The sequence below is a fragment of the Chiloscyllium punctatum genome, chromosome 2 (assembly GCF_047496795.1).
Source record: "Chiloscyllium punctatum isolate Juve2018m chromosome 2, sChiPun1.3, whole genome shotgun sequence".
In the NCBI taxonomy this organism is placed as follows: domain Eukaryota; kingdom Metazoa; phylum Chordata; class Chondrichthyes; order Orectolobiformes; family Hemiscylliidae; genus Chiloscyllium; species Chiloscyllium punctatum.
Window position 1 is genome coordinate 86,215,340 of NC_092740.1, and position 24,595 is coordinate 86,239,934.

The following is a 24,595-nucleotide window of genomic DNA, read 5'->3' on the forward strand; positions in this document are numbered from 1 at the left end:
AGTTAATTTAAAATCCTAGTTCTGAGGGAGCTTGACCCCCACCTCCTCATGCATCTTCTATCGTTCCAATGTTTTTGAAAGAAAACCCAAGGCTTCACAAGCTGTTTACATTTATTAGCTTGGAACAGACTGCTCAGCATCTGTGTCTCAAGCTCTCTTCATAAAAACAAACCAAGACAAAATACGTCTCTTAAAGCCAAAGTATCATAAAGTGAGGAATATCGAGTCAGCCGTGATCCTATTGAATGGCCTACCCCATTGCTATTTTTTTTATGGATGTAAGGTGCTAACAATGTTAAGACTCCCAGGTAAAGTGCAGGCTTTGTTTCTAAGCTGTGACTTATATTGTCTTGCTCTGCATTGTTTCTTCGTTGCATGCGATACTGACTCCACTCCCAGGTCAGGGACTGTAAAGTATGATTCTTTGTAAGTATTAGTTTTACCATGTCCGTCTCCTGTTTGCTTAGGCTGTGAGACAGCTCTCCTAATTTTGGCATTTACACCCAGCTGCTAGTAAGGTGGACTTTTGCTGGTGTCATTTCTGAATGCCTAGGTCAAAGCCACTTTATCCATCCAGTTTCATTTTTTTTTAGACTTTGTAGAATCATTACATTTGTGTGATCTGCTAGGTTATTTCAGAATCTGCTGTGGCCTGGACTCCCACGTAGGCCAAACCAGGTAAAGAGAGCTGATTTCTTTTCCAGAAAAGGCATTACTGAACCAGACTGTTTTTTCTGTTGACAGTGGTTTCATGGTTATCATTAGTCACTTAGTTCCATATTTTTATTGAATTCAAATTCCATCATCTGCCATGGTGGGATTCAAACCCAGTTCCAGTTCATTACTTGGGCTTTTGGATTGATACACCTGTAACACCACTGGGCGATCCTCTCCTTGAGTACATTCAATTAACCCATCCTCAAGGTTACTTTTGCATACTTGATTTCTCTAATTTTTATGGATATAATATAATAGATCTTTTGTTTCAGATGTAAAGTTCTTTAATCTTAAACGTTACATTTTAATGGCAATTTCAGTGGGAAAATACAAATTTAATATGGTTAAAATACATAAGATAATTTGTGCTTACTGGATAGAATAAGACTAAATGAGTTCAAAGTTGTAAAATGGCAATCTTAAGGTAAAGAATAAAGGATATTTACCGTTACTTCAGTAAAAGAGCAAATGTTTCACGTGGCTTCCAGAATTAAAGAAAGCTTTGAAATTAAAATGTAGACCTTTAGTGGCACTATCTTCGATGCATTCTTCACTATCAACATCCTGGGATTACCATTGACCAGAAACTGAATTGGATCAGCCATATAAATATCGTGGATACAAGAGCAAATCAAAGGCAGGGAATTCCCACATGATTTAGCTGCAACACATCACCTGACTTTCCGCTCTTATTTCATTTTATTTAGCTAATTAGGGTTTTCTTTTATTTGTTCTTGGAATGTGAGTGATCCCTGGCTTTTTGACCATACCTGTTTGCCATGGAGAAAATGTTGACAGTCTGCTTTTTTGAATAGCTGAGAGCCTTGCAATGTTAGGAAGGGAATTCCAGGATTTTGACTTAGTGCCAGTGAAACAATGGGCACATTCTTCCTGGTCAAGGTAAGTATTTGTTATGAATTGGAGACTAACCTAGCAGGTGGTGGTGTTCCAACATACCACCTATTCTTATTCTTCTAGGTGACAGAGATTGTAGGTTTGGAAGGTATGCACTGTTGCCACTGAGTCGGTGGTAAAGATAGTGGATATTGAAGGTGGTGGATGGATTTTCACTTGTGTGGGCTGCTTTGTCCTAGAGTTGGTAAGCTGTTTGAGTATTATTGGAACTACACACATTCAAATAAGTGGAGAATATTTTATTGTATTCCTGACTTAAACCTTGTAGGTGGTGGACAGGTGTTGGTGAGACAGAAGAGTTATGTTCCACAGAAATCTTAACCTCTGACTTGCCCTTGTATCCACAGTATTTATAGCTACTCCAGTTTAGTTACTGGTCAGTGCTAGCCCCCAGGATATTGAGAGTTGGAGTTCAGCTATGATAATGCAATTAAACATCAAGGGGTAATGGTTAGATTCTCTTTGTTGTTGGAGGTGGTAATTATTCATCACTTGGTAGTGAGAATGTTACTTGCCCAGGTCATGCTATGATTGGAAAGGAACAGCTTTTTACCTGAAATTTGCAAGTGGCGCAATAAATAGTGAAACCAGTGAAGTTCCTCACTTTTAACATTTCTGATGGAGGGAAGATAATTGATGACGCAAATAAAAATGGCTAGGCTTATGTCACCACTCTAAGGAAATCCTGCAGTAGCTGAAATGATTGCCATCCAAAAACCACATTCATCATCTTTTGTGCAAGGTTTGACTCCAACAGCAGAGAAAATTCCCCATTGACTCGAGTTCTGTTCTTTGATGCCATATTTGGTCGAATGCTGCTTCTCTCTTCAGGTCTTCTGTCTATGTTTGGACCAAAACAGGAACCAAGTGTCCTTGGTGGAACTCAGACTGACTGTCAGTGAGCTGCTCATTTGTTTGCAAGTCCATTTGATAGCTCTGTTAATGACCCCTCCCATCACTTTGCTGAAGATCAAGAGTGGGTATAGGGTGGTATATGGCTGTGTTGGATTTGTCCTACCTTTTTGTTAATGGAACATATCGAGGCAATTTTCTACATTGTCAGGTAGATGCCAGTATAGTAACTAGAACAGCTTGGCTAGCGTCAATACTTCTAGGACACAGGCTTTCAGGACATGGAGTTCGCAGTTTACAAATACCTGACTTATGAATGCTTATACTTAAAAATGTGATCCCATTCACTTGTGCAATTTTCAAGCTCTGACATATGAATCTGTCTCCATATTTCCAAATGGCTATTTCATATTGTCCTACATTGTGTTCCCAACTTGGATACAAATTGACTTGCAAGCGGATTCAAGTACAGAACCTGTTCACAATCCGGCGATTGGCTGTAGTATGTCCAAAATATTGTTAGGGCCCACAGTTGTTGCAGTTTCCAGTGCCTTTAGCCATTTCTTGGTATCACGTGGAGTAAATTGAATTAGTTGAAATATGGAATCTGTGATGCTGGAAATCTCAATTTAGAAGTACCACTTAATAACAATGTGTGTTATCTTAATTAGTTCAACAGATTAAATTATAATTAAATACAATATTAACATTTCCCCGATACTACTAAAATTACTGCCTGAATTTAGGGAAACAAACCTTAAGAGCCACCAACATATTTGAATGTTAAAATATTTTGAGAATTAGTTCTGGCTTGTGAGGTTATTGGAATGAATAATAGTCTACTATCTTTTCGTTGTACGATTATGTATGTATCTAATCAATGGTTTCTCATTTTGTTAGGGGATACTTTGAAAGTACAAACAATATTTGTGCAAAGTGTGATGATGCATGTGAGAGTTGTGAAGATACTCCTACAAACTGCCAATCTTGCGTCAGGCCCTACGTTCTAGACAACAACAGTTGTCAAATGAAATGTTCCAGAAAACATTATGCCACTGCTCAAAGACGTTGCAAACGCTGCCCAGCAAAGTGTGAAAAGTGCAATGAGCACAGGTGCACAGGTAAAGATAAAATGTACATATTAAAACACACAAATTCAAAAAATGCACATTTTCTTTAAGAGCTCAGATTTCATGATAAAAGTATCTAGCTGATGATCTAGATTTGCTGGGGACCATGTCAAATAACCATAGAGGTTTACAACACAGTAGTGACTGATTTGGTCAGTAACGTCCAAGCTAGTTAGTTGCTAGAATGATTTAAAATTGACTGAATATCCCAGTATCTTCTTTTCCATACTCAATCAGTCATCTTTGTTTCAAATATTTGGCCATTTCCCTTCAAATTTTGTAATGGCCAATTTTTCAATTATTTATTCAATCTTCAAATGATGCACTATGTTCAAAAATCTTATGATCTTTCTCCTCCATTTAGTGATGAATGTGTTGATGACTATTCATTACTAATCCACTAGACACATAATATAGTCCTTCCTTATTTTCCTTATTAAACCATGTATAATTGGCTGTCAGTTTTTCAAGAGTAATCACTAGGGTATCAGGTCTTTAGACAGAAAATAATTATTCACCATTCCCATACTGAATGAGAAATCTCTTCACATTTCTGATTATTTGAAAGAAAACCTGACAATTGTGGAAAATGAGTCATGATTTTCTGATATGCACTCATGGGAATTGTACCTAAGACCAGAGGGCATGCCCATTTGAGCAGAGTTGAAGAGGAATTTCTTCTCTGAGGGTAGTGAATCTGTGGAATTCTTTACCACAGAGGGCTGTGGAGATTGGGTCATTAAGTGCATTCAAGTGGACATTTTTTAATCACGAAGGGAATCAAGGGTTGTGGGGACAAGACAGAAAAGTAGAATTGAGAATTCAGATCAGCAATGACCTCATTGAATAGCAGAGCAATTTCAAGGAACTGAATGGCATACTCCTGTTCCCACGTGCTACGCTCTTCTGGAATCAAAGGTTCCTACTGCAAATAGCTAGGAACAGGTTCAAGTAGTTGACAGGCTTAATTCTGTTCCTATTTTCCTAAACTTATAAAATTATCTCCTGTAAATGATGAGTAATCCTAATAACTGTAAAGTTCTAACCTATTTTAATACATCATTTTCCTTGTTACGCAGATTAGTTGAGACGCTATTATCATCATGAAATTATGGTTTGTTTGGAAGCAGGCAATAATAATGTATTGGTTTCCACAGAATGCAGCAGATACTTTTTCTTTCATAATGGCACTTGCGTACAGGATTGTCCTCGAGGTTTCTTTCAAAACACTCAGACCTTCACATGCACTTCATGCCATCCTGAATGCTCAGTGTGTGATGGTCCAGACTCAGATGACTGTGAAGGGTGCGCCAATCCTTCTTTGATTATACACGATGGGCAATGCTTGAAATTCTGTCCTGAAGGAACCTACACTGACAAGGAAACTGAAGAGTGCCAGGGTAAGCTTAGCATGTTCCAGTGACAAAAATAATTCATTAAATTTTTTTAAGAATCCTAAAGGAAGGACCCAGCATTTTAAAAAATATTTAGTTACAAATTTGTCATATGAATATTGTGCAATGGTATTAGATTTACTGCTGTGTCATTATTTCCTGCCTACATTTTGAATGTTGTGATTTTTGTAAAATAAAGACATTTTCTCAATACTTAATACTTAATATAACTCAAGATGTTTTGTGAACTTGAGGTCCACCAAGGTAATTTGCAAATACATATATTTTACCTAATTATTCCCATATTGGGTTGGAATTCATTGAATTGCTATCATAATTTTCAACCTAATAAATGATTTTAATGAAGATATCCTGGGACCTAAATTACTTAGTGCCCTTGTTATGAACCAGACCTAACCCCCTCAAAACATTTCAAGAAAGTAGCCCAGACCCTAACTTTGCTAATTGTTTTAAGCAGGTGTAACACAAATATTCCAGGAGTGATGTATCTGGTCAAACCACTTAGTTTGAAACAAAACAATTTATTTACAAGATTACTGAATGAAACTCGATTGAGAACAGAATACTGAATAGATTAACCTATCCAAACACCCAACAGATTATGCCAACTTAATGATCCTGTTCCCAACACTTGCAACAATCCCCATAAACACCTCTTGGCACAAAAGGTTAAATCAAACACTGGGTCTTATAGGAGAGAAATCAGATAAAGAGTACCAACGTGGACCTGCTTCTTTGGGTCCAGCAGTTTTTACAACTGCCTGACTGCTTTCATTGAATAGTCAGGGTGCCAAAAACCAAATCAAACTAAAGCTGAACTGGGAGAACTGGCCACTCCCCTTTCATTGTACAAGTGTTTTTTTTAAACTTAAAAGCCTTTTGCCTGAGGCAGTATCTGTTAGCTATATTCAAAGTGGCCCTAAAACCCTTCAACTTAGACTTTTCAGAGTCTGTGACTTTTACGACCTTTCTGAAAAAACAACCAAGAACAACATAACCTTCGTATAGGAGCAGCGTCGTCACACCCCGGATTAAGTATGATTCCAGTGGTGCACAGCAACATTGCATTAACAGAGAGGTTACAAGGACCATTCAAACTCATTCATGGGCCTTATCATAATTTATTCAGGGGAGCTTCAAACGTCAATCAGGCACTTTGATGCAACTTGCCTATCGGGGCCTAACCAATATTGGGCACAGCCAAGGACTACAGGTGAGTCTGGAGCAAAGGGAAAAGACTCAAATAACATACAGGACAAAGCTAGAAGAAACCACGTGTTCTCCCTTCAACATTACAAGTAACATTTTTTAAAAAATTTAACCTGTGAGGTTATAAATTTAACAAGAGAATCTGCGAATTAAAGGTAGGGTACTGTGAACTGAGAGGAACAAAAGCACATTGGTCTGCATCTGCATAGATCACAGGACACAAGGGAGTTCTGAAGAAATACAGGTTTCATTAGCTGAGGCAAAGAATATAGGAAGAGGAAGTCATTTATAAACCAGTCATTTGACCTCAGCTTGTGTACTGTAGAAGTTTGGTCCATCACTTTAAAGAAAGAATATAATTACACTATCGAGGCCACAAAGGAGATTTACATAGACACTCTATTAAAGTAAAGCATTTTAGTTAGGAAGAGGGATTGGATAACCTGGGATTGTTTTCTTTGGAACAGAAGTGGCTGAGAGGAAATTTTATTGAGGTCTATAGAATTATGGGAGGCATAGAGTGTTTGGGGAACACCTATTTTCCTTAGCAGAGTAGCAAGTAACCAAGGACCATAGATTATAGGAATTTTTAAAGGAGTAGAGGAAATGCCAAGAAATGTTTTCACCTAGAAGGTAAGGGTGGACTGGAATTTGGTTCCCGAAAGATTGTTAGATGGAAAATCCTAACCTCATTTACTTGGACATGCAGTCAAAGTACAATACCATACAGGGCTATGGCTAAAGGCTCAAAAGTGGAAATGGCTGGATAGCTCTTTTCTGGAAAAATTTAGATATGGTGGGCTGAATGGCCTCCTTTCAGTTGATCATTTCCATGATTCTAAGACTGTGACTTTAAATGTTCATTTTGAGCAACCTCCAGTGGTCCTTCAAAGAACTGCTGCATAAACTTCTCAAGACATGAAAAGACAAATTGAAGTTTGTTCATCACAAGCAACTAATCTAAAGAAATTTAGCAACCTGGTCATGAAATGGGCACTGAAACCTGATACCAACAGGACAGTAATGATCACCTAAACTCATCCAATTTAGCAGTGGCCCAAATGCCCATGTACTTTTACCAGAGGTTTCTGCTTGATAAGCTAGCTATCATTGTACTGATTTTAGGTTTATAAAACAGGCACAATAGTGTTGAATTTAGGTGGGGAAATCAGTGATCTTACATATGCTTATTTGATACTGTCGTTGATCAGTATGGATTGGGGAGGATGCAGATTAGATAGACAGGGTTTGTTAATTCTTGACTATAGAGAATTGTGTGCAACTTTATTTCTTACTGGTTTAAAAAAAATACTGCAGATGCTGGAAGTCTGAAGCAAATACAGAAAATGCTGGAGAAACTCAGCAAGTCTGGCAGCATCTGTGGAGAAAGAAACAAGAGTTAACATTTTGACTCTTCATCAGCTCTTACACTCTGAATAAGAGTCATACCAAACTCGAAATATTAACACTGTTCCTCCATCCACAGACGTTGCCAGAGCTGCTGAATTTCTCCAGTGTTCTGTGTTTGGTTCTTACTGGTGTAACTGGGAAGCAACGTAACATGAAAATATAGAGATACGACTTGGTTTTCATTGAAATTTACAACCACCAAAAATTAAAGGCAAACACAAGAACAAGTTTAAATTCCTTGCATTAATCCATTGTATTTTGTAAATCTTAATGACACCATGAAAATGTTAATGCCAGTTTAAAATTGCTTTGCTCTTCTTTCAATTGTAGAGTGTGATAAAACATGTCGGACCTGTCAAGGACCAGATTCAACAGACTGCATATATTGTCGAGATGGGATGATAAAGAACAGACAGGGGCACTGCGTAATGCACAAGGATTGTGCCCTGAATATGTACATGGACAAGATCTGTAAATCCTGTCACAAAAAATGTTACCGCTGTTATGGGCCCACAGAGGATGATTGCCTTAGCTGCAATCACAATCACTTTTTACTCAGTGAGTATGTGTTAGTTGTTCAAAGATCCAGCAACTGGAAAACAACACAATAATGTTTCAGAACTCAATTTTACAAGAGATAATAACTGGGAGAATGTGAGGACATGGTACAAATAGAAATTCACTTGGTCATTTTCCATTTTAATCTTAACTTAGTTTACCTAGTTTTCCTTTGACTGAGAGCTACTCCAAATACACAAATGTTACTTGCCACTTTTCAGTTCAAGTCTGGATGTTGTTCATGTCTTGCTGCATTTAGACACAAACTGTTTCACTGTCTGAGGTGTCACAAATGATGTGTAGTCATCAGCAAACATGCCAACTTCGGATCTTATGATTGAGGGAAGGTCTTTTATGAAGCAGCTGAAGATGGTTGCACCTAAGATACTGAGGAACTTCACAATAATGATTTCCTTTGTGCTATGTAGGACTGCAGGCAGCAGAGTTTTCCCCTTATTCCCAACAACTCCAGTTTTGCTAGGCTCCTTGACATCATACTCAGTCAATTGCTGCTTTGATGACAAGTTACTCTCAACTCCCTTTCAGAATTCAGCTCTTTTGTCCATGTTTGGACCAAGGCTGTAGTGAGGTCAGGAGCTGGGTTGCCTTATCAGAAGCCAAACTGAGTGCCAATTAACAGGTTATTACAATGAAGGTGGCACTTGATAACTCAGTCACCAACCTCTCCAACACGTTGTGGTGGTTGGACACATCCTGCATATAAATAACATTAACATGGGTTCAAAATGTATTTTGAAAATCTGTCTTTTCTGCTTCTCGGTGAGATCTAGGCTGCAAAAAAGCTTGTAGCAATTTTCCCCCAACACTGATAGCAGTGTTGTTGCTCTAATTTGCTCACAGTTTTTACTTAACTCCGCAGATATTTCATTGTCTTGCCACTAAAACAGGAAAAAGTCTTATTCTGTCTCAATCTCCCTTCATTTCCACAAGAGTAAGGAATGGAAAATTGGCAGGCATTTTGACTTTTCTATTAATTCAAAACTGGAGGTTGCTGTGGTGGGAATGGAGAGATGTGTTCTTCACTTCTTCCTTGCTGTTTCTTTCAGTAACTGGAAGATGGCTGCACCATTCCTGACATCATGTTTGAAAGTTGTGTGTTTAATGATTGCCACAGACTATGCACAAAGCACTTGCAGTAGAAGTAGAGCTGGTATGAATACAACATGCCAGCATGTACACTAAGTACAAATAAGTTTCTCCAGACATTCACTTTTGTCAAGTGTACATTGTCCTTTTATGACATTTGAGGAGCCAGTTTCTATCTTAGAGTGAAACTTTTGGAACTTCTTTGTGATACTGAAACTATTTTTTTAGACTTTATTTGGTTTTGACTTTGAAGAAATGTAGATGGTGGGGACTAGAAACAGAGTCAAAACCAAACAGCAGAAGACAGGTTCAGCAAACTCATGCCGTGGTTTTTATGAATTTGTGAGACTGTCATAAAATGATTTACTTTATCTTTGAAAACAACTCACCCCTTCCATATGAGATTACTGCCTTCCACAGTCCACTCAAGAAAGGAGGATCATAGCAAAAATAGCAGCTTCATTCACAGGCAAATAGATGGAATTGAATTCATCCTGTTATGTCATGGTGGCTAAGTTCACAAGATCAGAGAGATCAGTCCACTGACAGCAGGACAGCCTCCTGAAACTAAGTTGGGCTTGGGGTGGAGCCAATGTGTGCAACTTGCCTGCTCAGGGTAGGATGTCAATTAACTCATTATTAAGCCACTTGACCCCCACCATCCCTGAAATCACCAGGAATCTGACGGTGACACACAAGTTAAATGGGCGTCACATGCCTCTCCCATCCTCCACAAAGGCTGCACAACAAGTCCCAGCAGTTCCCCATCTGTAAATACACAGTGTCCAATCAAACAGCTTAGCTTTAGAGAGTGGGGTGCTGAAAAGTAACCCTGGCTTTGCCTCTGGTCTCTCTGCCCCTAACCTGTAAATGATCCCTCGTGAAGTCTTCAAATCTTAATAGGCAACGGCCATAGCTGCTAGTAAGCCTTAGTTTAAAAACACGCACTCTGTCCTCTGCCACAGAAAACATGCTGTCCTTCTCCTCACATTCTCGTGGTGGATGATGCCTCCCTGCCAATCCACTTCAGTATGTACAAATAAACATGAATATGTTTCTTCATTACAAAATAAACCACATGTTGGCAACATAAAATTTACTTTGGAACTGGCGTTACTGCAACTTGTATGACATTCATTCTGTCAAAAATTATTGTGATTAATTCCAGTAGATGATTATTTGCTGTAATTTTTAAGATTCATAAAGTATTGCTTTCTAAAATTGGTTGATCTTCCAATGATGTACTTTACAACAGGTTTATAAAATTTATTTCTCAACAACAACATGGTCGAGGTATTTCATTCTTTACTTTTCATCTTATTATAATTACCATTATACCCATTTATCTTTCAATTAGATACAACATGCGTTAACACATGTCCACATGGCTACTACACAGACCAGAATAGACGTCAATGCTTTGCTTGTCACAAAAGCTGTAAAACCTGCAATGGGAGGTCGAGCACACAGTGCCTTACCTGTAAAGCAGACTGGTACAGGCTGAACTTGATGTGCGTCAAGACCTGTGGATCTGGGTAAGTGCCACCCATCAGATTAAAGTTGTTCCACTGAAAATTAAACTGGAGAGACTGACAGATTGAAGAAGCTCCTTTTGCATTAGATAATGTATCAAGGTCTGCTTCAAGTGCTTACTGTTTATGATTGTCATTTGAATTGTATAATGCTTGCAACTTGGTTTAATATAAGTTTTGTTTTTTAAAAATGAGTACATCTGAAAGTAAGGAAAACATTTTTAAATAATGGACCGGATTTTGCGAGGAGGGGAATCTCACAGAGCTCATTTTTTATGCAAGGGAAGACCTGAAAGGAGATTCGAATCACTGCTCCTTCAGAAATGTACTTTCATTGTGACAGGTCTCTCATCGCACAGAACGGGGGGAAGGCATACCACATGCTATCTTTCACAGCAGTCAGTTGCCATATTCTGTGATTTAGAAGTCCAGCGTCACAGCCAGCCACTTTAACAGTTCCTGTGAAAGGGCAAGTATGTATGATAACCATAGATGACAGTGCCAGGTACCACATTGTTAGTGGGTAGGCTGCCAGGTGAGTAGGGTGCAGAGGGCCAGGTAAATAAGGTGCCACATGGGTAGGGGTAAAGTGCCAAGTGGGTAGGGGATATAGTACGGGTAGGTAAAGTGCCAACAGCAGGGGTTGTCACTTCCTGGGGTAGAGCAAAGCTGTCAGGTGCAGCACTGGAGGCAGGGGTAGAATCCCAGGAGTGGGGGCAGTGGTTGGATCAAGTCCCAGGAGGAAAGGTGGTATGTGGTATGTTGTGTCCAGCAATGGAGAGTGTCGAATCAGGATCTGGGGATGTAAAGGGTTTGGGGGACGTAGGTGCGTGTACTACTTTGGGAGAGAGGGTACGGCTTAATAGTTTCTCAGGAGTTAGACAATGGTTTTAAACGTCTAACTTTTCCTGAGTGCATACTTAACTTCAACAGAACCCTCCAAACTCTCTGATTTAAAGAGACATTTTGGAGAATCAAGGCAAAGTAGAAATCTTCAGTCTTCCAGGCAATTGCCTTGGTGTCTCCTTTGTCGAGCATTCTGCATGCTCCCCATGTGCAATTTCTATCTACGCTGCAGAACTGACTATCAGGCCATCGGAAAATCCAGCCTAATATGTTTCTTTTAAATTCCTTATAGATTTCAGCACAGGATAGTGGGGATCATTTTGAAAAAAATGCAAAAACCATATGCCTAGAAACCAAGTGACAAAAATGTAGCATCAGCTGTAGGAAAGCTTTCAAGTAATTTAGGGCGATCTACTGAGTAAACTCTTAGAAAAGAATAACTTGTCAAGGAACGATTTGTGTGGATTCACGCAATTGTATTTCATTTCAATGGGGATGTTTTGAAACAATTATCCTCATGCAATATGAAGAAAATGCAGTCAATGTATGTACTTGAGGTTTTACAAAGCTGTTTATGGTATTTAATATTGATGATTAATGACTAAGTCAACTAGAAGATAACAGCAGTTGCTGAGAAAAAGCCTTGTAAGTAAGAAAAGCTCAAGCAACAAAGGTATTTTTTTCTCCTAAGACTTGCAATGTTTCGTTGGCTACTCTGCACCAGATTGTAATCCTTTAACTTTTTAAATATTTGGATCAGATCCCATTTCAGGTTCTAAAGGATTTAAACTAAATGTATGCACTGACTTTATGATGTGCCTCTGTAAGAGTTCATAGCATTTTGATGAAGCTGTGTAACATCACGAAGGTCATCCAAGTGCACATGTCCACTCCAGAACTGAACACATTACTCCAAATGGGCCTGACCAAGGTTCTATACAACTGAAGCAAAAGCTGCTTTACTTTGTATTTTATTTCTTTGTACATGGAATATTAGCATTGCTGGTGAGACCAGCTTTAATGCTGATCCCTAATTTACCTGGAGAAAATAGAGGTGAGCTGCCTTCTTCAACCATTGTAGTCCTTTAAATGTAAGGAAGGCTATATTACTGTTAGGAAGGGAGTTCCAGAATTTTGATCCAGTGACTGTGAAGTAAGAATAATATAGAATATTTCCCAAGTCAAGATAGAGTGTGGCTTGGAAGGAACTTATAGGCAAATATGTTGCCATTTGTCTGCTGCTCTTGTCCTTCTAAATGGTAAATGTTTGGAAGCTGCTGGTGGAAGAACCCTGGGTACGTTACTGCAACATATATTGTGGATGCAACTCACTACTGATGCTGTGCCTCAGTGTTGAAGTTGGTAGATGGGATATAAATCATGTGAGCTGCTTTGTATTGAATGGAGTTGAACTCCTTGAGCGTTGTTGTAGCTGCATGCAGCAAAAGGAGAGCATTACATCACACTCCTGACATGTGCCTTGTAGATAGTGGGCATGCATTGAGCTGCCTAGACCGAAAGCTCTGAAATTATTTCCTTGTTCTCTCTACAACTGATCTCATCGACCAAGATTTTGGTTGTTTGACGTAATACCTCCTTACATGAGTGAGTGTCATAGTTTGCTTTAAAGTGTACCTGCAGAGTTTCTTGGGACATTTCATTACATTAAAAGTGCTATATAACTTTAAGATGTTGTTGACTTTCAGATGAGACAATAAACTGAGACCCCGTCTTCTTGCTGTATTGAATAGAAAAGATTTACTCTAGCATTTAGGGATCTACTCTAAACATGAGCAAATGAGTTATCCCCACTGTTCAGGTCAATGTTTATTTCTCAGTCAATATTTTCTTTCCATACCACCCCTTCACCTTCCCATTTGTTTCCTTCCTTTCTCCCCCTCTCCCACCCTCCTTTCCTTTCTTTCTGCCTCTGCCTTCCTGTCTCTCCTTCCCTTTGCTATTTCTGTCTTCCTGTTTCTTCCTTGCCTTCCCGCCCTTCCTTTAGTTGATTTTCTTCCTTCCCCTCCCTTCCTTTCTTCCTGTCTCTGTTCTTCCATCCTCGCTGCTCCACAAGGAAATTCGACTTTACCCTTTTCATCTATTAATGTCCTTACTTATATTGAAATTGCTGACCTCCATTAATTCAGAAAATTTAATTTGGATGCTTCACTTTTGGAGGATTGTGTTAGTAGGATAATGTAATTTTGGTCAGGGTACATAGCTATATTAAGATCAAGTCCTTAGTTTTATGTAACCTTTGTTCCCTCAATTTTGAGAGTTGTTCCATTCCCTGGAGGTAATATTCTTATTTTTGAGTCTTGTCTTTGGTTAAATTTCCTTCCTTATTTAATGTCTTGTACCTTTTTCTATTGGTTTCAATTCTATTTGCAACTTTACTCATTCTAATTTATTTTTGAAGCCTTCCCATAAGTTTTGAGTCTGTTGGAGTGTGCATGTCCTCTATTAGGGAGTAGTTCATTTCTTATTTTATTTTATCCTCAGGGATATGACTCACTGTTAAAAGTCGAAGTGTAAATCAGAATGTGTCCTATCAGTTCCATCAGCAGACTGTGACCCATTACATTTTATTCTTAAATTTACAAGACCTAAGCAAATCTGTTCCCTCAACAATTCACTGTAAAAATAAGGCACAATTTCCAGACTATCATGATTAGAAATAAATTCAAGATGTTTGCAATGACGAAAGAAAAAGTTTGGATTTGACAATTATTTGATCTGTGCATTTTTTTTCTCCATGACCTTGAAATAAGATATTTTTAAATGAATAAATTTGTTTCTATGTTGTAAACAAGATCCTTATTGCCACACATCATTTGTTTCAGGCGTTTTGCAAATGGATCAAGTGGTGTTTGTGAAAACTGTCACGCAAGCTGCAAAGAATGTTGGGGTCCAGGTGATACGGAATGTCTAAGTTGTCAGGACAATAATTTCCTGATGAAATCAGAAAACAAATGCTTTCCGTCATGTCCAGAACAATACTATGAAAATAAATGGGAGCAAACTTGTGAACGGTGCCACCCGAGTTGTAAAACCTGTGATGGTAAGTTTAAGATTTACAATCAGAGGATTGCTGTGTACATCAGAACTCAATCACATCACCTATGTTAGCACTTGTAGGTGTGATATAAATAAAAGTGTCTCTCTTTGTGGAAGGAAGTGGGGGCAAGCCTGTTTCAGGATTGAGACTCAGGAACCTACTTGTCAGGATTGAAAACTGGAGACCAGGGATAAAGGAGATTGCCAATTGTGAGGAGGGTCAATTGTATTTGCAAAGGGGTGATGTGATAAAGCATGAGTGGGAATAAGGTAATACTGACAGGCACTCATCCACAATCAGGAACATCCTGACTTCATGATAGGCAGCGTATGACCACACCTGGCATGGTTGCCTCAGATGCCGGAGGCTGGGAGGGGAAAGAAGGCAGTTTCAGGCTCATGTATATAGGTTGAGTGGGGACCTGGGGAGATGTGAAACCAATGTGTCTCACAGAAGGGTGACCAGGAAGGGGATATTCGGGACCTCACTGACAATGAGACCTGGAGGCAGGAAGCTACTGCCTGAAGGTCACTCCCTGTCACCATCCATTGTTCTGGAATTTGAAAGGACTCAGTGGGAAGGAAAATGGCTGAGACCATAGCTAGAGAGGAACCGGTAAATGATGTAACCTGTGAGGGCAGATCTGCTGCAGTGAGGCCGTATAGAGATAAAGAGCATTCCTCACTCAGCAATTGCATGCACCTCTCCAGCAGACCCTGTAGGTGCTGAACCTGGCTCTCTCTTTCCATGGCAACTATCAATCGGTCTGTGGAAGCAGCTCGATGATCACATGACAATAGACAATAGGTGCAGGATACGCTATTCTGCCCTTCGAGCCTGCACCACCATTCATTATGATCATGGCTGATCATCCTCAATCAGTATCCTGTTCCTGCCTTATCTCCATAACCCTTGATTCCACTATCCTCGAGAGCTCTATCCAACTCTTTCTTAAATGAATCTAGAGACTGGCCTCCACTGCCTTTTGGAGCAGAGCATTCCACACACCCACCACTCTCTGGGTGAAGAAGTTTCTCCTCATCTCTGTCCTAAATGGCCTATCCCTTATTTTTAAGCTGTGTCCTCTGGTTCGGGACTCACCCATCAGCGGAAACATGTTTCCTGCCTCCAGAGTGTCCAATACTTTAATAATCTTTTACCTCTCAATCAGATCCCCTCTCAGTCATCTAAACTCAAGGGTATACAAGCTCAGTCGCTCCAATCTTTCAACATAAGGTTGACCTTATGGGAGGTTGACTTAGTCAATAGGTACTAGTGTGTTCAGGTACTAGTGTGACCATTTCAGGAATTGACCTCGTGAACCTACGCTGCACTCCCTCAATAGCCAGAATGTCTTTCCTCAAATTTGGAGACCAGAACTGCACACAATATTCCAGGTGCGGTCTCACCAGGGCCCTGTACAGCTGCAGAAGAACCTCTTTGCTTCTACACTCAATCCCTCTTGTTATGAAGGCCAGCATGCTATTAGCCTTCTTCACTACCTGCTGTACCTGCATGCTTGCCTTCATTAACTGGTGTACAAGAACACCCAGATCTCTCTGTACTGCCGCTTTACCTAACTTGACTCCATTTAGGTAGTAATCTGCCTTCCTGTTCTTGCCACCAAAGTGGATAACCATACATTTATCCACATTAAACTGCATCTGCCATGCATCTGTCCGCTCACCTAACCTGTCCAGGTCACCCTGTAATCTCCTAACATCCTCCTCACATTTCACCCTGCCATCCAGCTTTGTATCATCAGCAAATTTGCTAATGTTACTATTAATACCATCTTCTATATCATTAATATATATTGTAAAAAGCTGCGGTCCCAGCACCAATCCCTGCGGTACCCCACTGGTCACTGCCTGCCATTCCGAAAGGGAGCCGTTTATCACTACTCTTTGTTTCCTGTCAGCCAACCAATTTTCAATCCAAGTCAGTACTTTGCCCCCGATACCATGCGCCCTCATTTTGCTCACTAACCTCCAATGTGGGACTTTATCAAAGGCTTTCTGAAAGTCCAGTTACACTACATCCACTGGATCTCCCTTGTCCATCTTCAGAGTTACGTCGTCAAAAAATTCCAGAAGATTAGTCAAGCATGATTTCCCCTTCATAAATCCATGCTGACTCTGACCTATCTTGTTACTGCTATCCAGATGTATCGTAATTTCATCCTTTAAATTGACTCCAGCATCTTTCCCACCACTGAGGTCAGACTAACTGGTCTATAATTTCCTGCTTTCTCTCTCACTCCTTTCTTAAAAAGTGGTACAACATTAGCTACCCTCCAATCCGCAGGAACTGATCCTGAATCTATCAAACTCTGAAAAATAATCACCAATGCATTCACAATTTCTAGAGCCATCTCCTTCAGTACCCTGGGATGTAGACCATCAGGTCCCGGTGACGTATCAGCCTTCAGACCTAACAGTCTCTCCAACACCAATTCCTGGCAAATATAAATTCCCTTCAGTTAAGGTCCTTCAGCCACTGTTACCTCAGGGAGATTGCTTGTGTCTTCCCCAGTGAACACAGATCTGAAGTACCAATTCAACTCTTCTGCCATTTCTTTGTTCCCCGTAATATATTCCCCTGTTTCTGTCTTCAAGGGCCCAATTTTAGTCTTAACCATTTTTTTTGCCTTTCACATACCTAAAAAAGCTTTTACTATCCTCCTTTATATTTTTGGCCAGTTTACCTTCGTACCTCATTTTTTCTCTGCGTATTTCCTTCTTAGTAATCCTCTGTTGTTCTTTAAAAGCTTCCCAGTCTTCCATTTTCCCACTTATCTTTGCTATGTTATACGTTTTCTCTTTTAACTTTATATGTTTCTTTACTTCCCTTGTCAGCCACGGCCAACCCCGCCTCCTCATAGGATCTTTCTTCCTTTTTGGAGTGAATTGATCCTGCATCTTCTGCATTATACCCAGAAATATCTGCCATTGTTCCTCCACTGTCATCCCTGCTAGGGTATTGCACCATTGAACTTTGGCCAGCTCCTTCCTTATAGCTCCATAGTTCCCTTTATTCAACTGAAATATTGTCATTACCAATTGTACCCTCTCCCTTTCAAATTGCAGATTGAAGCTTATTGTATTATGGTCACTACCTCCTAATGGCTCCTTCACTTCGAGGTCCCTGATCAATTCTGGTTCGTTGCACAATACCAGATCCAGAATTACCTTCTCCCTGGTAGGCTCCAGCACCAGCTGTTCTAAGAATCCATCTCGGAGGCAGTCCACAAAGTCTCTTTCTTGAGGTCCAATACCATCCTGATTCTCCCAGTCTACCTGCATGTTGAAATCCCCCATTACAACCATAGTAACATCTTTGTGACAGGCCAATTTCAGCTCCTTATTCAACTTACACACTACATCGATACGACTGTTTGGGGGCATGTAGATAACTCCCAAGATGGTCCTTCTACCCTTAGAATTTCTCAGCTCTATCCATACTGACTCTACATCCCCTGATTCTAGGTCCCCCGACGCAAGGGATTGAATATCATCCCTTGCCAACAGGGCCACCCCACCCCCTCTGCCTGTCAGTCTGTCCTTACGATAGCACATATATTCTTGAATATTCATTTCCCAGGCCCTGTCCACTTGAAGCCACGTCTCAGTTATCCCCACAATATCGTAGCTGCCAATTTCCAAAAGAGCCTCAAGCTCATCCATCTTATTTCTAATACTTTGTGCATTCATATATATAGAGTATTTTTAATTTGTTACTGCCTTCACCCTTCCTATCAATCCCTATTTCACTCAACCTTACGGCATGATCCCTTTTTGAGTTTTCTGCTTCATTGATACCGTTGTCTTTCTTGACTTCCCTTGTTCTAACTTTCCCTTCAATTTCCTTCTTAAACTTCCAGTTTGTCCCCTCCCCCTGCTATTTAGTTTAAGCGTAGCTGTGTTGCAGTAGAAAACCTGCCTGCCAGAATGCTGGTCCCCAACCTATTAAGGTGCAACCCCTCTTTTGTATAATTTATGCTTAACACAAAACATACCCCAGTGATCCAAGAATTTAAATCCTTGCTTCCTGCACCAGTTCCCCAACCACACATTCAAGTCCATTATCTCCCTTTTCCTGGCCTCTCCAGCCCAAGGAACTGGAAGCAAACCGGAGATAACCACTCTGGACGTCCTGTTTTTAGCCTTCTTCCTAGTTCTCCGAAGTCCCGCTGTAGTATGTTCCTCCTCTTCTTCCCGATATCATTTGTGCCGACATGTGCCACCACCTCTGGCTCTTCACCTTCGCCCTTGAGGACTTCCTGCACTCTGTCTGTGATGTCCTCAATCCTGGCACCAGGAAGGCAACACACCATCCTTAAATCCTGCCTGTTGCCACAGAAACCCCATTCAGTTCCTCTCACTATGGAGTCCCCTATTACCATGGCTCTGTACGATGTCTGACTCCTCAGCTCTGCCTCCACGCCAACTTTTGATTGACAGACCTGGCCGCCTCGTGGACTGGCAGTGTCATCTGTCTCTACTGTTTCCAAAAGATTCAACTTGTTCCTGACAGGTACTTCCCCCGCGGTCTCTTGCACCTATCTCCTCTCTGTCTTCCTTATCATCTTCTCTCTTCTGCTCTCTTCTGGTATGGTCAGTGTAATAACCTTGCTGAAGGTCCTGTCCAGAAAGATCTCGATCTCTCGGATGAGCCTAAGGTCCTCGAGTTCTTTCTTCAGTGCTGCGATATGCTCTGTCAGTAGCTGAACGTGCACACACTTTCCACAGATATACGAGCCAGCTACACCAGAGCCGTTGACCTCCCACATCATGCACGTAGCACACTGAACCAGCTGGGCAGTCATGTCTTCACCCTCTTCAACTGTGGTGTAATCACTTCACTTAACCTCCTTGTTGAAGACTCCTGAGCTAAAGACTCTCTCTTCTCTCAACAGGAACTTCCCTGGACTCTCTTTTTGGGGCAAGTCTGTGGACTTTAAAGTTAGGTTAGAGGTCATGCTTGGGTCATTTGGGTCCCCACAGTAAAGTGGCACTCCTTGAGCCCTTGGGCACTGAGGGCCATTGTGTCCCACATGCCTATCTGCTGCTCCTCTTCCTCCCTGTGCCTGCAGACAATTCCCTACTTGTTGACACCACTGGTCCTCTAGCATCTGGGGCTAAATTAGTGGGTCTTCTCTGGCAGTCCTCTGGGCTATTTCTGCCCTGGTCTGCTGTGGAATTGCTCTCATAGAGTCATAGAGATGTACAGCATGGAAACAGACCCTTCAGTCCAACTTGTCTGTGCCAACCAGATATCCCAATCCAATCTAATCCCACCTACCAGCACCCGGCCAATATCCCTCCAAACCCTTCCTATTCACATACCCATCCAGATGCCTTTTAAATGTTGCAATTGTACCAGACTCCACCACTTCCTCTGGCACCTCATTCCATACATGCACCACCTTCTGCATGAAAAAGTTGCCCCTTAGGTCTCTTTTATATCTTTTCCCTCTCACCCTAAACCTATGCCCTCTAGTTCTGGAGTGCTCCAGCCCAGGGAAAAGATTTTGTCTATTTACCCTATCTATGCCCCTTATGATTTTATAAACCTTTATAAGGTCACCCCTCAGCCTCCAACGCTCTAGGGAAAACAACTCTAACCTATTCAACCTCTTCATATAGCTCAAATCCTCCAACCCTGGCAACATCTTTTGTAAATCTTTTCTGAACCCTATCAAGTTTCACAACATCTTTCCAATAGGAAGGAGACCAGAATTGCATGCAATATTCCAAAAGTGTCCTAATTAATGTCCTGTACAGCCACAACCTCCAGTCTTCCAGCACCTCACCTGTGACTATCGATGATACTCAAACTTTCTAAGCCTAACATCGCTACTGCGGGGTTAGTATGTGTGTTGCTAGTGGATGCCGGAGAAAGTCATGTTGATGCTTCCTCTGGTGTATCAGGGCTCTCATCCACAGAAGTTGAGTAGGTGGTTTCTGGGAGAGCAGGCTGTTTCTTTGCAACGTTAGTGAATATCTCATTATTCTTTTGTCTCAAAGGTATCAAGGTGTTGCAGGCAATAGTTAGAAGTGGGGTGCAATGAATAACATTGCCAGCATGGTTGATGAGAGAACTGCAGCAGAATGTGGAATGGTACTTACTCCCTTAGTGGGACATGGACGTCTTGTCATCCACATAGATCAGCCCTAGTCTTCTATCTGAAGAGCAGGATTCTATTCTCTAGGAGGCTGTGATGCTGAAATTGGGCATCCACCTGAGACCTTTCTGCCCTCTTGTCGGCTATCTTCTCCTGGAATGAGAGAAAAGGGAGGAACTGAGTGAGCTTTATGGGCGGTACAGTGGCTCAGTGGTTCGTACTGTTGCCTCACAGCACCAGGGGCTGGGTTCAATTCCACCCTTGGGTGACTGTTTGTGTGGAGTTTGCACATTCTCCCTATGTCTGCATGTGTTTCCTCTGGGTGCTCCAGTTTCCTCCCACAGTCCAAAAATATGCAGGTTAGGTGGATTCGCCATGGGGAATTGCCCATTATATGCAGGTGAGGTGGGTTTTCCATTGGAAATCCAGAATTACAGGGATAGAAAAGGGGGGTGAGTTTGGGTGGGATGTTCTTTGGAGGGTCAGTGTGGACTCAATGGGCCGAATAGCCTGTTTCCGCATTGTAGCGATTTTATGATTTCAATAGAAGTGAATGGCATGACTGTTAATGCTGGTGCAGATGGGGAAAAGTTGGTGAGGTGTTCACAGGTAGTGAGTAGACAGTGCAGGTACCATACAAGGTTAGTGGTATGGGAGAATTGAGGAGGAATGAGACTGAGTGATTAAAAATGCATATAGTAGGAAGAGTGGTAGACCATGAAGCTTGGTGTGAGGTGCAGGTTGCATGTGAGATAATGGAAGGAAGATTGTGACATGTACTCTAACAGAGCAGTGAAGATCATTGGCCACTGTTTGGCACTGCTGGCCATTTCTCCATACTATTGAGACAGCTGAGATAAGTGTGAAAAAAAATCAGTCTTTGAATTGTTAGCGAAGAGTAGATAGTTGGACTTTAAAGCTGTCTTGGTGGAGGTTTAATAGCACTGATATTGATAGTTGAACAGCTGGTTTCACAATTCTCAGTTTTGCAGATTGGTTGAGATTCTGTAGTTCTGATTTCTTTTGAATATGTTTGGATTCCTTTTGTAATCCTGTTCCTCTTTTGCCTGGCTGCTGGCCATTCGACATCTAGCACTCAAAATACCAGAAGGGCTTTTCCTGAAGCACAGGCGTTTCTGACCTTTATAGCACACTAATCCTCAGCCTGATACACATGTGAATTTATAATCCCACAACTCCTCCCTAGAATTTAAATTGCATTTTTAACTCCTGTCCTTGTGTATTTTTCGAAGGAAACAATGAAAATTATGTGCAGTTTAGAAGTAACCTACAGAAGGTTTCTTGTTATTGAGCAGGAAGCGGTTATCACTTGGTTCTTCCTCTATTAAAGGGCTGTTGTTAGAATTTCCCTTTGCATCCAATGACATGTATTACACTTCTGTCTCCACCCCCAAACCCCTCCCCTATATATTATATGGCAGAAGTTCCTCTGAATCCTTGAAAAAGCAAATTGAAAGATTTCTGTTTTTCCAGGTAAGGGACCGATTCGATGTACTTCCTGTTATTGGGGCTTCCAGATGTACGGAAGTATCTGCAGTTCTCAGTGTTTTGCCGGAGAATACCTGCTGTCCGAGGTACTTAACGCAAAGTGACTTCTAATATAGCTATAACAATAAAAGAAAAAGAGAAACTTTGCATCTTGCTCTGCACTTATTGTGAACACATTGATAAAATAGGGGCTTTGCCCTTTGTTGTAGCACAAAGCTTCAAGCATGCAGTTAAAAAGGAACTGTTAAATGGATAAGGCAGAAAATTATAGACCAATCAGCTTTATTTCAGTTACTGATAATTGTTTAGACTTCCATTTCCTGATTTTCCAATGTAAAATACTTGCCACCTGAATGTTCTTTACTTTTTAAAAAATTCTCACATATCTGTTCCTCATTAATCACATGCCACTCGCTATATTCATTAGGTTCATGTTTCAAAATCAATTTTTAAAAATTCTCGCATGAGGTGTGGTTGTCACTGGCAAAGCTGACATTCCTAACTGGCCTTGAACTTAATGATTTGTTCGGCTATTTCAGCAGTCAACTACATTGCCTTGGATTGAGAATCATTTATAGTCCAGACCAGATAAGCACAGGAGATGTCCTTCCCTATTTGTCAGCTGGATGGATTTTTACAATAGCTACATGGTCACCATGAAGTTTAATTCCAGATTTTTTTGAATGCAGGTTTCATCATCTGCCATGTTGGGAGTCAAACCCAGTCCCAGCCCATTCACCTTGGGCTCAGAATTACTGACATTAGCACCAGGCAACCTCTGCGCCACCTTATAATAGCTAATGCCTACATTTGGGGCTTTATTTAAACAAAGACACATCCCACCCTCTATTACACCTGGTCAAAATGTATTTCACTCATTTCTAACAAGCCTTCTATTTAAGTGTGTTTCACTAATTGGTCTCCCATTTTCTTTCTAACCAATTTTCCATTTCATCCTAGTAAAAGGTGCTAATTGGCAATTTCATATATTTACTTTGGATTCAACTATTTACCATTTTTAAATGTGATCCAAGTTCAATATAGTTGCATATTCACCTAATTTGAGATTGCATAGTGTCTCTAGCACAAACAATCCATTCTTTCTGAGCAGGTAATAATTTTACTGGTGGAGAAAACAAAGCTACAGTCCATTTGAGCACAAAAATACAGTCATTATTTGCCATGTTAGGCAAGGATCAATTAACTTGCTGCTAGTTAGTTAACACTGGTTCAAACTATTTAAACTGACATTTTCATCCATCATAGTTATTTGTTTTGTGATATTTTAATTATTACTTTAAACAAAAATTAATTAGATTTTAATCTAATCAATATTGATCCAATAATTAATCTTTCAAAATGTCTCTACCAAAATACTGAATAACTACATATAGACAATCAATTTTGCAGTTTGTTTACATTGTTATTAATTGACATGGATTTTTTAAAAATGCCATTTTTTCCCTGAATCTAATTATTAGGACCCAGAAACACAGTGCGAGAAATGTCATGACACTTGCCTGGAGTGTAAAGGACCAGGACCTAATAACTGCACAGATTGTCATCTCGGTCTCTTGATAAATCTTGCTGATGGCAAGTGTTTAAACTGTTGCAAATCTGCTCTGCCTGATGTTGAAGATTGCTGTGATTGTGACATGAGTTTTGGTAAGACTCTGAGTGTATTTAAAACTTCATTATTTGTCAAAATCCATCTAAGGCTTCAATTGTTTATCTGTTAAAGTAGTTGAAGAAGTTAAAGCTAAAGCAGTTACTACTTTTTGAGCCAATTAGTATAATTGTTGAAATCAAGAACTATATAAATTTGAAATATTATCTTTTTAGTATTTGATTCTTTTATGTATTCAGGAAGATTGCAAAGAGTGGTCCATGGTTTTGGCTGGGTTCCATCATTGCAGATCCTAAAAATAATGTTGGCATGAGATTGCAGCAGAACCTTAAGTCTTGATATTGACAGAATCAGGTTATGCTCATCAGCGAGAAGGAGAAAGGTTAAATGTTAATTTTGAAACCCAGAAGTTCAGATTTCATGACATGCTGTAGAGTTTCCACAGCATGCATATTCACTTTATCACAATCTCCACCAGAAGTCAGTTTCATTGACAGGCTTGGTTTGTGGATGGGCTAGAAGCACTCCAGAGGGTGTCTGTATATGAGGGAAGGTTATAGCAAAGGCAAGAGTGTCAATTTAT

At 40.4% G+C, this 24,595-nt stretch overlaps 1 protein-coding gene across 2 annotated transcripts in view; it reads left to right on the forward strand.

Annotated features, from left to right (window-relative positions):
- Positions 1–24,595, forward strand: part of pcsk5b (proprotein convertase subtilisin/kexin type 5b) — a 375,643-nt gene that overhangs the window by 348,581 nt on the left and 2,467 nt on the right. Inside the window, exons 30-37 of one of the 2 annotated variants that reach the window (XM_072585118.1) lie at positions 3,385–3,605; positions 4,772–5,014; positions 6,159–6,242; positions 7,979–8,206; positions 10,671–10,848; positions 14,535–14,752; positions 22,371–22,471; positions 23,867–24,050. In XM_072585118.1, coding sequence (XP_072441219.1) covers positions 3,385–3,605; positions 4,772–5,014; positions 6,159–6,242; positions 7,979–8,206; positions 10,671–10,848; positions 14,535–14,752; positions 22,371–22,471; positions 23,867–24,050 — 1,457 coding nt within the window. The remainder of the gene's footprint in view (positions 1–3,384; positions 3,606–4,771; positions 5,015–6,158; positions 6,243–7,978; positions 8,207–10,670; positions 10,849–14,534; positions 14,753–22,370; positions 22,472–23,866; positions 24,051–24,595) is intronic. The other variant, XM_072585127.1, reaches the window with a different exon arrangement.